Consider the following 17851-nt stretch of genomic DNA (forward strand, 5'->3'; position numbering starts at 1 on the left):
AACATATTACTGTTGCCATTACTGAAAGTTTAGACTAGATATAATGATCAAATAATTTAGCAGAAGAGCCTAATTGTATAATTCACAATTTGTCTCTTTGCCACATATAGTGAAGGGTTGATAAACAAAGTCACAAAGAAAATGTCTTATCATCAAGATCTAGTTGGAATTCACAGAAATATCATCTGCCAATGTGGCAATGCTTGGCAATGACCCTCTTAAAGTAAATAATCAAATTCATCTGTCATACTGTTTCATCCACTGATGAAAAGCAATTTGTCGTTCATTTTTTTATTATGAACCCATTGATTATACATGTATACATATAATCATTGCTTTTAAAGATATTCTTTATTTCCACCACATGACACAATTTAAGACGGACGATTGTTTATGTCAGACAGCCATTAAAGCCAGTGTCTGAGAGAAAAATCAGTCGTCAGAGAGACGGGGCATCATGATCCCTTATCTCCTTGTATGCTCGATTACAATACGTAGCTGCCCAGTTGGTCGGCATTTTTCCCACTAAATTCACCGCGACGTTCAAACAAACCCCTCCCCTCTAATCGGAAGGTCTTGACTCTTAAAACAAGTGCACCGTCCGTGGTTAACACGAGCGCTGATTGGCTGACACCCTTTCGCGTTCAGCGAGATTGTCAGTCAGCTGGAGCGGAGCTTGAGGAAAATAACAAGTTACTTGTTTTTATCAGTCCGGGATTTTCGACCTGGCAAATTTAGTCGTTGCGTTTGTAATACTTTTAATTCGTCATTGCAAATCATCATATATACATTCTTTTACACAAAGGAAAGCGAGAATGTAGTGTTATTACGCACACCTTTTTTTAAACGATAGGTAAGTAAGCTAACATTAGCTGATGTTGAATTGGTTAGTTAGCAAGCAAGCTAGTTAGCTAGCTGTCGATATTGTAGTTGGCTTAGTGGCCAAACCGTACAGCACTACAATATTATTTGCTGGCCGATAGTTGCATCGTATGTATTTTTTTTTTTTTGTTTTAAAGCAGGAGGCAACAGTAACATATTGGCTTCCGACTTAAGTTTCCTGCTAGCCCAGTTGGTTAGCAACAACCTCGAAGCTAACGTTACCTTTCCACTTATTTGTCTCCAAGGTGACGGTGGATGTTGCTACATCCATCCCATCGCCCCGGGCCTCTCGCCGTCTGCTTTCCGGGCGACCTTTAACTCCTGTCGCCTATTCCAAGACAAGCCTGGTGCCCTGTTCTGTTGTCTGGACTATCTTGTTGTGGATGACTAAGCTGACGGGGCTCCGTGCCTTTGGCTGCCGGGCCGGCTGATGCTAGGAGCGTGGAAAACATAGCGGTGAGGGTCGGTGAGATGTCAGAGCGGGAATGCCTCGTCTTGGAGACTGTGTTGTAGTCGAGGGTATACGCCAGTCTACACAGTATACCTACCTTTCTGACTTGGCATATAGACTAGCGGACCAACTTTTCAGCATAACTAGTAGTGACACATATATGGATGGTGGGGTCGCAGTATGCCCACCCCCTCAACTACCATTACACCACTGTCTGGAGGGAGTAGCGGTACCGGAGGAGAAGAGGGGCCCATGTCTGCCACCTCCACCTCTTCTATCGGCTCCTCTTTCCGGTTCGTCCCGGCTTTTTGTCTGGGCGTGGTGGCAGCAGTAGCGTTTCAGCTGGCCTGGGGAGGCCTGACTCTCACGTCTTTCTTTTTGAAGTTGTTCATCTATGTGTCCTTCGCCCTACTGTGTTTCCTGGCTGGGAGCTTTGTTCTGCTAGTCAGGAAGAGTCCTCTCAAAGTCAGCTGCTTTGACCGAAACAGGAGGCAGTCAGCTGTGCAGCTGGAGTTCTTCAACAAGCTGATGGTAAGATACTGGCATCTCCTTAAACTCATTACTCACATATAACACAGCTTTAGCACCACAAAGGTCTATGAATTGCTGGAATTCTATGATGGACAGAAAAGCTGCCAAATTCTCTTCTTATCTCATGGCACCTCTGTCACATCTAACCTCATCTCCAACAGACTGGAGTACATGTAGCACCCAAAAATGTTCAACAGCAGTTTGATATATTTTTAATTCTTGCATCCTTAACTGTCCTGGCCTGTCTTTTGGTCCTCTCTGCTGCTTTCCTGTCAATTATTTCCCAACCCTCCCCATCGTTCTCCCCTCTCTCATCTTCTCTCCCTGCCCAAGGATCCTCACTGGGTTGATCTATAATAGATGAGGCAGAGTCATGCTGCTGGATTTAGACACACTTAAACACACAAAGACAACCATGTGCATACACATACACTGTAGGGCGATTTTATTCCTCAAGGAAAGTGATTGTGTCCTGGCAACCTGCTGGTGATTTGCCTTAAAAAGCAGCCACAGTCCAGCAGCTGCCTTTCTGCAGTGTTTGTTTGCTGCTGTGTTCTGATGACTTATTGATGTTGACAGCGGGGGAAGATTGTCACAAGCATTTGTCTGGTCGACTTGATATATGAGCCATGACAGATTTGGGCTGCAAAATTTTAGGCTTATTAGACACACAGCTCACAATTTTCTCTACTTTCTCTTCCTGTTGTTGCCCAGTATTTCCTGATTTTGTGCTGTCTTCCCCATCTGTGAAGTGAAGAGATGTGATCTGATACTCACTGTATCTGTTGTTTTTCAGGCCCGTTTTTTGGTGCCGGTTCAGGAGTCAAGCCAGAGCAGGAGGGTGGTGGTGTCACACAATGTGGATAAAGCTCTGAAGGAAGGTAATGGATTTTGTAAGATATTTCATGACACCCCCCCCCCCCCCCCCCCCCATGTCTACATTAATGCAAATCAGTTGGAAACTCTGTTTATGTGTGAGACATTTTGGTCAGTACTACAGGTTTCAGAATGTTTTGTTAGAAACAGTTGAAAAACACATACATCTCTTCCACTTGGGTTGGGATGCATAGGACACTTCAACCAGCAGTTTTTACCATTACTGCCAAGTAGCTTTTTGTCATTTTTGGATGGATTTTGACTTATAATAATATGATGACATTGCAAGGTATTGTGTTGCCCTACATTAAATATGCATGTGGCATTAGCATGTGAGATGAATGATAGGATATGGCAAACTCCTACTACTTTTCTAAAAAATCTCACAGTGCAATGCTTAACTTTAAATTGCCAAATGTCTAAATTACAGTTATGCACTACTTGTCACAACACTGATCCAACTTATTCCTCACTGTAGAGCTCCCAATTTAGAGGATGTTTCCTTCACTTTATAAAAATTAGAAATGTTGTCTCCATTTTAATGAGTGTCTTAGGTAACTTTTTTTTGCCTTGATTCTTCATGAAATGTTTCTGACACTATTGGAAAAACTTGCAACTTCTGTTTTTGAGAAAACTGCTGACTGATGGAGCTTTATTTCTGTCAGACACCATGACCTGTCAGTGCTCCCTCCCACTCATAGTGGATTGCAGCACATAACGCTCTTGCTCTCTCTCTCTCTCACACACACACACACATATATATGTGTATATATATATATATATATATATATATATATACATACATACATCTTCATCACACTACTGAGACTCATTGACCAACATTAACCATCACAACTAAATGCCTAACCCTAAACCTGTGTCTAACCTAACCCTTAAAACTAGGTCTGAACCCTCAAACAGCCGTTTGCAGTTGTGAGGACTGGTCAGACTGTCCTCACTTTCCAAAAATGTCCCCACTGTGTTGGTTAAAAAGAAGTACAAGTGCGTGGACACGAACAAACACAGACACACACACAGAGACACAGTCACTGGAACAGTATGTCTGGCTGCCAAGTAACAGATGGCCCCAGGATTTACACTGAGAGTGTGTATTTGCACATGCTCCCATGTGTGTTTTCAAAAGGTTCTTTTGATCATGTGGTATGAGTTTATGATGACATTAGTAAGTCTGCAATCAAGACCTGCTTTGTCAATTATTTAGATTCACAGTGTTTCTGTTACTGTTTTTTGTTGATGCTCAATTTTTTTTTATTTTTATATCAAGCAGTCATCATTATTAGCTTATTAGAAATGTTGTAAAGAATAGCATTAATGTTGCTTTCCTATGTTTGTGTGTGTCAGTGACTCATGGGGACACCAGTTTTTGACACTGGTTCAGTATTGAACAATGGTGGTGCAGCCAAGAAACAGGCTGCAATTTAATCCATTAATTAATTAATCAATTTTCCTTGTTAAAAAAAAGGAACTTATCAGATAATGGAAACCCTGTTCTAAGTCAGCGCCGATGAAGTGACAGGCAGCTGTGATGTAGCTTTATATATCAGTGAATTTTAAACTGAAAATGGAAAAATTCTCTTAGCCATCCTTCTTTTTTCTAAACCACTGATCCTTTTCAGGGACATGGTGGCTTGAGGCTACACACATTCAACAGGTCAGCAGTCTGTCACAGGACTAACTCATACAGGTAGACAAATGTATTCTCATCTACAGGCAGTAGAGTCACTGATTCACCTAACCTGCCTGTCTTTTCACTATGAGAGGAGGGAAAAATGTATACAGACAAATGGAAAGCCTGTAGAATATGGTTTAAAAACTGCACCTACCTTCCAAACCTGACTGTTGTGTGTACATCTTATGTGTGAAAAGAAAGTACATATGCCCTATGGTATCGTACTGTACATAATGACAATGTATGTATATACACAGTAATTGTGACGAGCTCTGGATTCTTTAAAAATACCTAGACTTGCTGTAACTTCGTGTCATGTGTGATAACACTATGTGTTCTTCAGTAATCCTTGTAAAGAGTCAAGATGTTAAAATCCCTTGAAGTGCATTGAGTTGAAAAGCTAATAGATGTTTCCTATGGATAACTGATCAAAAAAAGGAAAGATTGATTTGATTCACATTTTATAGAGTGTACTTCAGTACTTCAGTCAAACAAGGGGAGGAACCACACTGTTAACTTCAAAGCAAATCTGAATTAGTAACATCAGGATGCAGATATTACAGCATTAATGTTCCCTTAAAATTTCACAGTTGAGTTTCCTCATTAATACACAAACAGTGCTGTGTAGAATACTTAAAACATTTGCCAATGATACTTTTGCTGCTTCACCACCATTCTGCTTCTTGTGCAGTAAACACTGTATGTTAAAGCTCCTATCGTTAAAATATAACTTATAAGTAACATCCATTTTATGGATGTTCATCCATTTCAATGCTGAGATTATGCTTGTAAATTTCAAGCTCACCACTTGTGCTGACAATTCAGATTCACAAAACTTTATTGATCCCTGCATGGAAATAGCTTTTTTCAGTAAAACTTGCTCAATACACAGTTAGAAAGAAGGATGAAATACTTGCTAGTTGGCTGTGTCGATGTTCCCATCAACAGTCTGACAAACTTGCACCCAGTGATGGCCTTCATGCCTCAAGAGACCTGAAGCTGTGTAATATAACAGTGTGAAATTTGTCTGCACAACCAAACTAATTTTTACAGTGACCACCGAGTACAACACTTTCTCTGTGTGTGACCCCTTAATATGAAGCAATGTAATAACGACCTCTCATTAGACATGACATGTGAACAATTCATTTAAATAATGACTTTTACTTATTCAAGCTGTTACATTTTAATTACTTTCAGAGCTGTAAAGAAATAAGAGCAGGCTGTATTTTACAAGAAAATACAAAAAAAATAACAGGACATTTTTGAAAATTTGTCAATTTTGATTTGCGTGACTTAGCTTTGTCTTATTTACTAATTTACAGTGTTGCTTCACAGCAGGTCTCCGTTTTGAATCCACCATCCAGCTGTGGCCTTTAGGTATTATTATAGTACTGTTCTGCATGTGTGGTACATATAGTTGTGTGGGTTTTCTTCCACAGTCTGATGAAATTCAGGTCCGGTGAATTGGTCACTCTAAATTACCTGTAGTCACCTCATCTGAATGGGAGCGTGAGATGTTGTCTGTCCAACTTTCTTAATGTGTCTGCCCTGTCATGGACTGGCGCTCTGTTCGTCGTATACTCCATCTCCTGGGATAGGATCCAGCGACTGTGACCCTGCACATGATGAGTGCATATCGAAAATTGATGGATGATGCTTCATCCACCTTTCAAACGATGCACCAGTGTTCACCTGGGTTTTGGGGAAAGTATTCATCTTTTGGTTAAAATGATATTCCTGTTCCCTCTCTCTTTCTCTCTCTATCTCTCTCTGCCTTTCCCCAGTGTTTGACTATGCCTACAGAGACTACATCCTGTCCTGGTACATCCCTTTGAGTCGTGATGAGGGCCAGTTGTACTCCATGCTGTCAGAGGACTGGTGGCAGATGATTGGGCAATTAAGATCCAGGCTTGCTGACATTGACCTTGTCAATGTGGTGTGTTATGACACCATCCGAATCCTACACACACACTTCACTGATCTCAAGGCTGCATCTGCAAGGTACACACGCACACACACACACATATGTTATTGTAAATGGTTAAATTCACACATTTCTTTGTTAATGCTTGTGTGTCCCAATGTGTTCATCAACCATATATTATGAAAAATATAACGTATATAAGTATGATATCATGTAAGAGAAAGCCAGTAAAACAAGATGTTCACTTCTGCACAGTTTTCTGAGTCACTGATGTTTAACAGAAAATATGTTTCTGCTTTGACTCGTTACTGCAAAGATTTCCCTTCCCACCAGTGTCCATAACCAGTAACATCATTCTATGTACTCAGATGAGGTGAAATTATGGCAATTCAGCACAGCGTAAATAACATTAAAATCCTCCTCAGTCACTCCCTTTTTCTCCATGCAGCACCTGCCAGCTGCACTTAGAGACAGAGGGATGATTCACACATCATCTGGTTTCATTATCCTGGCAAGTCAGGCAAAATGCATAATTTGATCACACCACTGAGATGTCTGGCCTACCTCGTCGTCAGTAGTTTCCAAGTGTAGTGAAGTTTCAGAAGCAAAGACCGTGAGATGCAACACAGCTGAAGTATGTATAAAAATGACAGTGTTAGCTGTAACAGTGAAGTTCTTATATCTCCTATAATATCATCGGACATCTGGCTCTGCCAGAATAACAATTTAAATACACTTTGTCTTTTTCTGTTTATATCCCCTGCTATCTGTGTCTCTTTCATGTGTGTACCCAGACCAGAGGAGTGTGCTCGGCCGTTTCCTCTCCATCCCTGTTTGGTCAGTCCGGACGCAGAGCTGGCCTTCCTCCGCTGTGTAGCCAGGATACTGCTGCTATGTCTGCTGCCACAAAAGGATGCCAAGTCACACACACTACGCTGCTGCCTCACAGAAGTCATCACTACTAAAGGTACTCTGTGTGTGTGCGTGTGTGAGCGTGCACGTTCTTGCCCTGTTATAGTCATCAAAACTTATACAAAACTGTGATGGGGGGAAAAAGAAATGGACAAAACTTGAAATCAATAAAAATGTGTTGAATTATGAGTCAAATTACAAGTTAATAAACCTTTTTCATGGCAGACATTTTTACGTGACAGCAGGAGAAGCACAGGTGTAATATTCACATTAACAATGGCTAGGCACTTGACCAGTTGTTTCACCTGCTAGGACAAGTAATAATGTCTGCCATGAAAAAGGTCCATCGTTACCATTTAACCACTGACAATAACAGATGTAAAACTACATAAAGATAATATCATAATGCTTGCAGTGTCTTCAGCTATTTTGTAATAAGGTTAGACACTCTCATTAGAAACCACTAATTTATTCAATTTCTCAAAAATACTAATGTTGCTCTCTTGCTGTTTTTTTGTATGTGTCTGTCCTTTCCTCCTGTATAGCACTTATATTGAGTCAGCTCATTCAATAATAGCCACTGTTTTTTCAGAGCAGGAGGAGCACAGGTGGAACTAATAGCTAACAATGCCCCTGTTTTATTGACACATCCTAATAGGCCAGGACAATACCAGGACTCTGGAACTGGAAAACCTAAATTGGATGCATCATTATAACCGTTACTTGTTACACCTGGGCTTTTCCTGTTGTAGTTTGGTAATAGACTAAACTGCAGAGAGTGGATGCTGCAGGAAACAGCATTCTAACAGGAGGGGTAGACTACTGGATGGGGGAAAAGTTCTTTGCACAAGGCAGACTGGTATAGAAGTTAAAGTGATGATAAAATGTATAAGCATCAAAGAGTGACACTGGAACAACGATCTGAAAGAACTGTGGGGCGGATGGGACTGTTAGTGGTCTTGGGATACCATGGAGATGGATTCATCTCAGTTCAGTGGCATATGGATCCATTTCTCTGTACTGTACCTAAATGGTTTAGCTTGAACGGTAATAGCATTTCATAGCTGTGGCCAGTGATTCAGACTTGATGAACAGCATTCACTCGATTTCTCCATTTATATGTACAGTACCTTTATATGTTTGTGTTGGTTGTGTCTGTGTGCTCCAGTGTTGAAGCCTTTGGTAGAAGTGCTGAGCGATCCAGACTCCATAAACAGGATGCTGTTGTCTCAGCTGGAGCAGAGGGAGCAGCAGGCTGAGCAGCAGAAGAAGGCCTACACCTACGCTGCCTCCTATGAAGACTTCATCAAACTAATATCAACTTCTGCTGATGTCAATTTCCTCAAACAACTCAGGCATGACACACACACACACACACATACACACACACACACTGCCTTGTTAAATTGAGACTACTCTGTACTTACAAAGACCTATCTACCTATCTACTGTATATCTACCTATCTATATACACAAGCACATTAACCAGACAGTATTAACCACCAGTCTATTTGCTGCTGTGGGGTTACCATGGGAACAGACGGATCTAAATGTGGGGTAGGCATGATACTGCTGTATTGTCTTGTTAGTTTGAGAAAAAACTCAAACGCTGGCTCAACGCTGACTTGTTGCTGACACATTTGATCAATTCTATAAACGTCTCAGTTACCTCCATGTTTACACACTGTCTTATATGGTGCTTTATGTTGTACTTGCTTTAGAATAACTGCATGTATATTGTTACCATTGTGTCATGTCATACTGTATTTCTATCTTACTTACTTCAGTAGTATTCCGTTTATTCATCCTAAGAGAGCCTGTTTTGCATTTAATTGATTGATTCCAACAGCTGATTGAGACTGAACATTTCTGTCTCTCTTTGTAGGTATCAGATAGTGGTAGAGATTATTCATGCCACCACCATCAGCAGCCTGCCTCAGCTCAAGAAGCAGAAAGGTACAGTGACACTACAGTTTACCATTTGACAGAAAGGCCAAAAAAATGATGAATCAAAACAAACAATATGGAAGCTTATGCATAGTGGTGTTAGCCAAAACAATTAAAAATCCCTCGCATCTAAGCAACTAGCTGAGCTGCTGTTGATGCACCATGCAGGGTAGGGCTGCAACTAATGATTATTTTCATTGCTGGTTAATCTGCCGATTAGTTTCTTGATTAATCAATTAATTGTTTGGTCTATAAAATGTCAGCTAGTGTTTCCCAAAGCCCAAGATGACATCCTAAAATCTCGTTTTGTCCATAACCCAAATATGTTCAGTTAACTGTCATAGAGGACTAAAGAAACGAGACAATATTCACTTTTAAGACGCTGGAGTAACAGAATTTTGAATATATTTCTTAAAAAGTTTGAAACTGATTAAGTGATTATCATAGTAGTTTGCATCAATAGTTGATAGCTTATCGATTGATAGTTGCAGCCCTAATATAGGGAAGCATTCGTTATTATGACTGCAACAGTTGTAAAATTCTCTACTTTTCTTGGTGCTGCAACATTTCTGAAGGCCCTTTGTAGAGAACTGGATGGTCAGGTCTGACGTGACCTTTGAGCTGTGTTAATCACTTGTGAGGTGGCCTTGAGCACCACGTTTCCCCTCATATCAAAGTAGGCTGAAGGGCAAGAACTGTCAATTAAAAGTGAAGCTGAGAGTCAAGGTGACATGTAACAACATGCTTGTGGCTCTGTGAGGCTGTACTATGACAGTGTCAATGTGTTGACCATATTCACCATTTGCAAATTAGCACAAAACAAAATACATCTGAGGTGAACGTAGTCATGTAGTCATAAACCAAAGTACTAAATAAAATATAAAGCATTGACCTGGGTGGTGCTAGCTGAAAAGTAAGATCATCATCAAAATGACTACAGTTCATCTTTAGGGGGTTTGAGTGTCACTTCGCTCAAAGCCATAAATGTCAACTGACTGGTAGTGAACTGGCAGCATAACTTAATTAATTTTTGTAAATATATGATTATTCAGAATTTGATGCAGCAACATGTTTCAAGAAAATGGATTACATTTTTCTATTTTAAAAAATCATTATTACCAGTAAGTGTTAATTGTGCTATTATGTATTATTTTGTGACAAAAGCAGACCCACACATTTCTTTCAACCACTGCTCTCACTTTCCTTTAGAGCGAAAAGGTAAAGAGTCGGCAGCCATGAAGGCAGACCTGCTCAGGGCCAGAGATATGAAACGATATATCAATCAGCTGACTGTTGCAAAGAAACAATGTGAGAAACGGATACGCCTGCTTGGTGGACCAAATTATGAGAATAATGAGGAAGGAGGGGCTGATGACAGCGACGAGCCTCAGAGTCAGAAGGTAAGACTCATATAATGTGGACTGTGATACAGCTGTTGGGGTCTTTAATTGAAAAGACGCCAAATGATTAAAAATCGAAATACTGTATTTTGGGGTTTGTTTAGAATATTATTTCTGATAATGAAAGTTTTGACGAATATATTTCTTGAAAGGTGCTTAATTGTTTTGTTTGTTGGATTAAAGCATGCTCCACATGGCTGATGTTTTGGCGTTCTGTCTCTCTCCTCCTTCAAATACAGATTCTCCAGTTTGATGACATCATGTGTAATCCAGGGTACAGGGAGCATTTCAGAGTTTACATGGAGAGAGTTGATAAAAGAGCTCTGATAAGCTTCTGGGAACTGGTGGAAACACTGAAAACTGCCAACAAGGTAACGTGTACGCACATTCCACAGGGCTTAGCCCAACACTGCTCATAGAACATGGTATTAGGGGAACCGTGATATGCTAATGAGTGACGATGTTTGCCTATGACTGAAGTAGTGTGCTATATACCACTGCTGAATCTGGGTGTTGCACACATTGCAAATATTGCTACTGTTGTTCCTTTGCATCAGAATACATATTTTGTCAGGCGTTATTTGCAATTTCAGTATTGTCAGTAAAATGCTAAGTGGATGTTTCTGTACTGTGACATCAGTTCTAAAGTAAAGCACCTTAATGAGGTGGAAAAATTAAATGAGTAACTGGTTATTTGTGTGTGACAGAATGAGGTGCCCCAAATTGTTGGAGAAATCTACCAGAAGTTCTTTGTGGAGAGCAGAGAGATTCCCGTGGAAAAGTTTCTCCTTAAGGAGATCCAACAGAGCCTGGTGGGGAACAGAGGAACGCAAGTCTTTGTGAGGCTACAGGAACAGGTAACTGCCGCTTTTGCAACTAACTAACCATAACTAACTGCAGCCTTGTGGAGAATGTCTTCCTCAGAAATGGCAGGAACTAGAGTTACAACTACATTTAAGGTGCTCTGAGGCACAATTAGCAATGGTATGTTTGCATTTCACAGTGTCAAAATGTTCTACAATGACAATAAAGCGTCTCTGTTACTGTCATGCATTTTCCAGGTGGCTGAGACGATGAGAGAGCGTTACTACCCCTCGTTCCTGGTTTCTGACCTCTACGATAGGCTGATAAGGCGAGATGAGCAGCATAACCAATCACAGTGTAGCACAGAAGAAAAGGAGGAAGGGGTCAGACATATAATAATGTTGTACAAAATGTTCATTTGTTTAGATACTCAAATTTATCATGTGTAAGTTTGTATACCTCTGCTGTTGCCTATTTTGATAACTGTACTTTTTTATTCTGCAGTGTCAGGGTCTAGACGCAGGAGAGGAGGTGGGTGATGAAGGCAGTAAAGGAATCAATGAGCAGGCCAGCTATGCTGCTACAAAACTCCGCCAACTGTACGACAAACTGGAGTACAAGCGACAGGCCCTGGGCTCAATCCAGAATGCACCCAAACCGGACAAAAAGGTAACAAAATACATGCAAAACGTACTCGGGGTCAAATCAGAACTCAATCCAGAAGTTCAGAGGGGGATAGCATAGAAGTATCATTTCTTCTTTCCACTGGATGGTATAGCTCAGCTCAATTCAGCTCAGCTTCAGCTGGGTGTAGTACCAGGTACTTTTTGCGATTTTTTTTTTTCCACAGCAGCTGGTACCCCCTCAGTGTCAGCCAGATTCTTTAACTGATTGTTGTAGCAATGCCAGGTGATGCTGCTATGACATCATCTTCAATGTGACACAAGCATACAGGAACAATAACGGACATCCTTTCCTTTGGACATCTTCTCAGCAACCAAACAGTAACATCTGCACACTGTCATATGACCATGGCATCGTTTTGCAGGCTGTCATTTTTTAACATCTTGGTCAAGTAAAAACACACATTTTTGGTGTGCAGGATGTCCACATTATGCAAGTGACAATTCTCTCTGACCAGTGTGAGTGAAGTGTTTTCACTCAATGCACTCAAGTGCTCTCACTTCAGTGTTATAATATTATCGGCACAGCTCACTTGGAACCTTGATTAAGATGATACCAAAAAAGTAGCAGGTACTGTCCACAACTTTTGATAATGCAAAACAAAAAAAGAGTGAGTTGAGCAGAGCCGAGCTGTTCCATGCAGTGCAACACGGCATTAGTGAGTGTGCACATCTAGATCCTTCCAACATGATGTCCTCAGCTTATCTGTGTCAAGATGTTAACTCAGTGGTTAAATGTGAAGTGACAATCATATCATGAAGAGATAATTAAAACACGTATGATTTGCTTAAAAGCTCATATATATATTCTTTGTGTTCTTGGATCTCAGTAACATGAAAGAATATCCACAACACTCATGGCACATTTTTGATGAGGTTTAAAAACATTTTTGAACTGCAAACCACTATACACAGTTAGTCATCTGAATGTAATTTCTTTGTTTAACTGTGATTTGCATGCTAGTGCAAAAATCTGTCTCTTGTGTTTGCTTGTAGATTGTGAGCAAACTAAAAGAAGAGATAGGAGCCATGGAGAGAGAACACAGTGAACTCCAGCAACATATCTCCAGGACTGACTGGTGGTGTGAAAACCTAGGGCACTGGAGGGCTACTATTACTACTGCTGAGGTAATGTTTGTTTGTTTTTTTTCTTTTTAAATGCAGCATTTTCTTTGATCACAAACAATAAACAGCTGATTCTAATTCTAATGCTGAAAAAAACAAGCTAGCCATGACTCGCTGACTCATACGGTTTTATCGTGAAATTGAGAACACTCTGACTCATACGGTTTTATCATGAAATTGAGAACACATGTAAACACACGGCTAAATAGAGTTTCATGTAGCAGGGGAGCATCAAGTCAGTATAAGCTGTGAAAATGCAGCAGATGAACAGACAAATATGAATGTTATACTACTGAACATTAACCTCTCTACACCTGATGTTGCAGGCATTAGATAGATATGCATTCATGGTTGTTGTCAAATCTGGTACATGAAGCTAATGTGAATATGTAGTCATTTAGACATTTTTGTATGCAACTATGTGTGTGTTCCAGGCAACCGAGGAAGGTGGTGAGACAGTAGCTTGTTACAGTGTGTGTGTTAGCCTGGTAGAAGGAGAAGAGACAACCAACAGTCGCTGGAGCGTCCAGAGGAAACTCACTGAATTCCAGATGTTGCACCGCAAACTTACTGAGGTAACACCAATCACCAAACCTGTATGGATTGAACATGAGTTAGCAGTTATCACTGTGTGTTAGTGGAGAAATATCTGACTGGTAGCCTTGACTGTCTAATGCCTCACCCCCTCCTCCACATTAGAGCTAATTGTACGTCAGTGCAGCACTGAGGAAGAAACTCCATATACAGCACTGCAGGAGAAAGACTGTTTTTTGTTTTTTTTGAACAAAGAAATGTCAGTTTCTATTGATTTGATGATGAATTTATTGCAGATTGCACATCATACAAACCAGAGACTTGAGTCTGTTTGCAGGATTTCTAGTCGTATGAACTCACTGTATCAGCATAAATTGGTTTAGACAAAATCTGATGGCACTGAGATGTGGAGACGTGCCTGTGTCAGTGTTGGAAGTCAGTAAAATTCAGTATATTCGTTGATACACAAAACTATGTTATCTAGAATGAAGGAAAACGTATGGACATGTAGTACAAAATGGTTCAGTTTGTGGGGAGTATCTCTCATTACGAGGAAATCACAGTTCAATCTCTTTGTATGTCTTTCTCAGTGTTTTCCATCATTGAAGAAACTCCAGTTACCATCACTCAGTAAACTTCCCTTCAAATCCATCGACCAGAAATTCTTAGACAAGAGCAAAACTCAGCTCAATGCCTTTCTCCAGGTAAACATGCAAAAACGCAAATTCTGTTACACTTGACTAATATCACTGCTAAGTTGACAGGAGGATAATGTTAGTGCTTGCTGCCTCTTCCACTGTCTGCTGAGATGGTTAAAAGTGCTTCTCTTTATACCTGCAGTAAACCTGTGTTATCTTGAACACATAGGCACATAAATTTGAATTTGAATGATAGCAGCTTAATTATATTGATGACATCAGCTGTGTGTGTCTGTGTGTTTGTAGCGTTTGTTGACAGATGAGCGATTGTGCCAGTCAGAGGCTCTCTATGCGTTCCTCAGCCCGTCTCCAGAGCATCTCAAGGTAACTCACTTCTCATATTTGCATTTCAAATAATACAAGACTACTTGTTAGAGCATTGATATGCTTCCTACAGTATATTGTATAGTGATTCTATCTTGTTTGATGTTTGAAGGTGATGTCAATACAGAAGAAATCATCTTTCTCTCTGGCCTCCTTCCTGGAGAGGCTACCTGGAGATTTCTTCTCCCATACTGAGGTACACAATCACTCACGACTGGTAAAGCAACAGTAAATTGTGCACTGTCTCACTGTCTTGCATCCTCATTTGGGTCATGTGTGTTGTGTGTAACTGCTGTTTATAGGAGGAGGCTGATGATGACAGTGACTTGTCAGACTACAGTGATGAGGCAGATGGGAGGAGAGATGCCTTGGCTGAGCCCTGCTTCATGCTCATAGGAGAGATCTTTGAACTCAGAGGAAGTGAGTACCACATTGTTGACTTTTTGATCACTATTGCATTGTCCCTTTTATATCAGTATACAAATAAAAAAAAGCTAATATGAAAGAGACGGGGACCAATATGAAGAAACAAGAAATCTGTGTCTGTGGCAAACATGAGGGCACATCTTTGTTGTTTGTGGTTTAGATGGGTAGCTACATCCTGTCTTTTTGCATCCAAATTCTGAATTCTAACTGCTTCTGGGCGAATTTTCAGTTTCCTTCTCTCACTGCCTGCCTGTTTGTCTGTTTGTCTGTTTGTCTGTTTGTCTGTCTGTCTGTCTGTCTGTCTCAGTGTTTAAGTGGGTGAGGAAGACTCTAATTGCACTAGTCCAGGTGACATTTGGACGAACTATCAACAAGTAAGTTCTGGCAAGTTGGTATTTTCATTAACTATGCCATATGGGGCAGTCACATTTTTAAAAATCCAACTTTAACAAATAACAATGAACACATAATTCATTTTAATCATTCAGAATCAACCTATGAAGCCTAATCATACAGCTTCTTGTAAAAGTGACTTTGTTCTATTTGTTAATTGTGCCTCTGCTACCTGATTTGAGTAAGAAGGTAACAGGTGACTTCAGATTTGTTGCTGTGGTAATGTTACTGCAGATAACAGCCTACCAGTTACAGTGTATGAGGGACCTTCTGGTATTGTTTTCTTAACAGATTTGAGACTAGGTCTGCAAGGCTAACGTTCTCCACTCTGCTTTATTTTAGACAGATCCGGGACACAGTAAACTGGATCTTCTGTGAACAGATGTTGGTGTGTTACATCAGTGTGTTCAGGGACACCTTCTGGCCCAACGGGAAGTTGGCACCACATGTCAAGGTCCGAACTGACAGTGAACGCAGTGAAACTAAGGAACGGGCTCAACAGAAACTACTTGATAATATCCCAGGTAGCAACTGGAACACAAATGTGATGTGTGAATCTTAAAAATACCTGAAATGTGCATCATCTGACCTCTTTGATTCAATCTGATCTTTTCTATCAGATGCACTAGCAAATCTAGTTGGCCAGCAGAATGCCCGCTATGGAATCATCAAGATCTTCAATGCCCTGCAGGAGGCTAGTGCCAACAAACATCTCCTCTATGTAAGAATAATACACATTATGTCAAACAGTATCTTTGTCATAAAAATAGATTTCATAAAATTGATATAATATGTAACTGCAGCCGCAAACACAATTATTTTGTCTCACTGTCTCTGTCAGGTATTGATGGAAATGTTACTCAAGGAAGTGTGCCCTGAACTCAACGCGGAGGTGGACAGCATCTGAACACAAACACATCACTTACCACACGCAGTCTCTCTGTAGCTGACCAATCATAAACTGCCAAGATAAGAGACAGGGAGATGGCCGTCTGGTTAAATCTCCAACAGAAAGCAGCTGTGTTGGTCAGAACTGAGACACATGCTGACTCTGTTGGTAGAAGTTTGCTGTGAAATGATGGAAAGATGGGCTGACACCAGACTTAAAGGGGCTGATGTTTGACTTTGACGTGGTACAGATCTGAAATTGAACAGGGAGAAACCACATGGAGTATGACTTCTTCCTATTTAGGCAGCCGTCTAACTAGACAGATCACATCTCTACCTGAAAGTCCAAATTCACACAAGAACAAATTGTATTTTTGACATTATGTGACCCATGTCTGCTGTTTTTCTTCTGTTTTGTTTATCATGTCAGTAGTACTGAAACATCAGATCTGTACCACAACAACTGAGATTAATAGTCTGTTCCTGTGTAAATCATGTCGGTCTATAGATTAAAAGACAGGTTAACAATTTGTGCAAGTGAACAATTTGATTGTTTGATCATCAGTTTCTACATCTGATAATCTAAAGACCACAAGTAAATGCAGCAAAGACAGTTAGAATTCAGATTATCTGTTGCCCTCTGAAGGCAACAAGTGTGTGTCAGTGCCCACGGACCTCTCAACATTCCTCCTACACACAACCTGAGCAACAACACTTGTATTCTGTGATTCTTGTTAAGGCTTATAATTGTGCAATATAATGTCATGTAAGAGTCATTGTGATGATTTTATTTATGATTATTATTGATAGATTTTATTTTTACCAAAAATTGTTTAGAGAACGTTTATATAAGCAATAAATTGCAAACAAAAGGTTGGTGTGGCATTTTGAATTTCTTAAAATGGTCTTTGAAACTACAAGATTTACTATATTTGAATATTACCCATAAATATAAAATATAAATATTATTGAGACAGCTTGTGTACTGATCCAGTGTCCTGGTCCTGAAAACACTGAACAGCATAAAATCTAGTCAAGATGTACTCGAAAAAGTTAATATGCATTCATCACACAAAAAATTAATTAAAAAAAGAGACAAGTACACAAAATATATGCATCATAAATATCACATTGTAACCAGTTCAGTGCACAAGAAAATGAGTTAAGCCAGCAGCAGTGAAAACATTACTGTCAAGTATTTTCAGCAGCGTGGGATGAACTTGGATTTTTAAAAAAATTATTTAAAACGTGTAGTGCTTGGTAAGTGTCAGCCACTACAATTTCTAATGGATAAAAAGTGTTCATCCATGACCCAGATTTTTAAACTGCATCCGGAAATAGTTTAGGCACCATTTCGCCC

General features: G+C 40.1%; 1 protein-coding gene across 1 annotated transcript; it reads left to right on the forward strand.

The window, feature by feature from the left end:
* The first annotated feature begins 675 nt into the window (after positions 1–675).
* On the forward strand, positions 676–17356 carry snx25 (sorting nexin 25). Its single transcript, XM_041943909.1, has 22 exons — positions 676–853; positions 1128–1864; positions 2661–2745; positions 6218–6434; positions 7152–7324; positions 8438–8624; positions 9155–9225; positions 10426–10616; positions 10856–10987; positions 11324–11473; positions 11678–11803; positions 11925–12089; positions 13100–13231; positions 13663–13803; positions 14353–14466; positions 14707–14784; positions 14897–14980; positions 15087–15204; positions 15518–15584; positions 15946–16127; positions 16224–16324; positions 16445–17356. Exons 2-22 carry the CDS (start codon positions 1514–1516, stop codon positions 16508–16510), a joined length of 2931 nt encoding a protein of 976 aa, XP_041799843.1. The 5' UTR covers positions 676–853; positions 1128–1513; the 3' UTR covers positions 16511–17356.
* The last annotated feature ends 495 nt before the right edge of the window (positions 17357–17851 follow it).

This window comes from Chelmon rostratus, chromosome 9 (assembly GCF_017976325.1).
Source record: "Chelmon rostratus isolate fCheRos1 chromosome 9, fCheRos1.pri, whole genome shotgun sequence".
Lineage (NCBI taxonomy): Eukaryota > Metazoa > Chordata > Actinopteri > Chaetodontiformes > Chaetodontidae > Chelmon > Chelmon rostratus.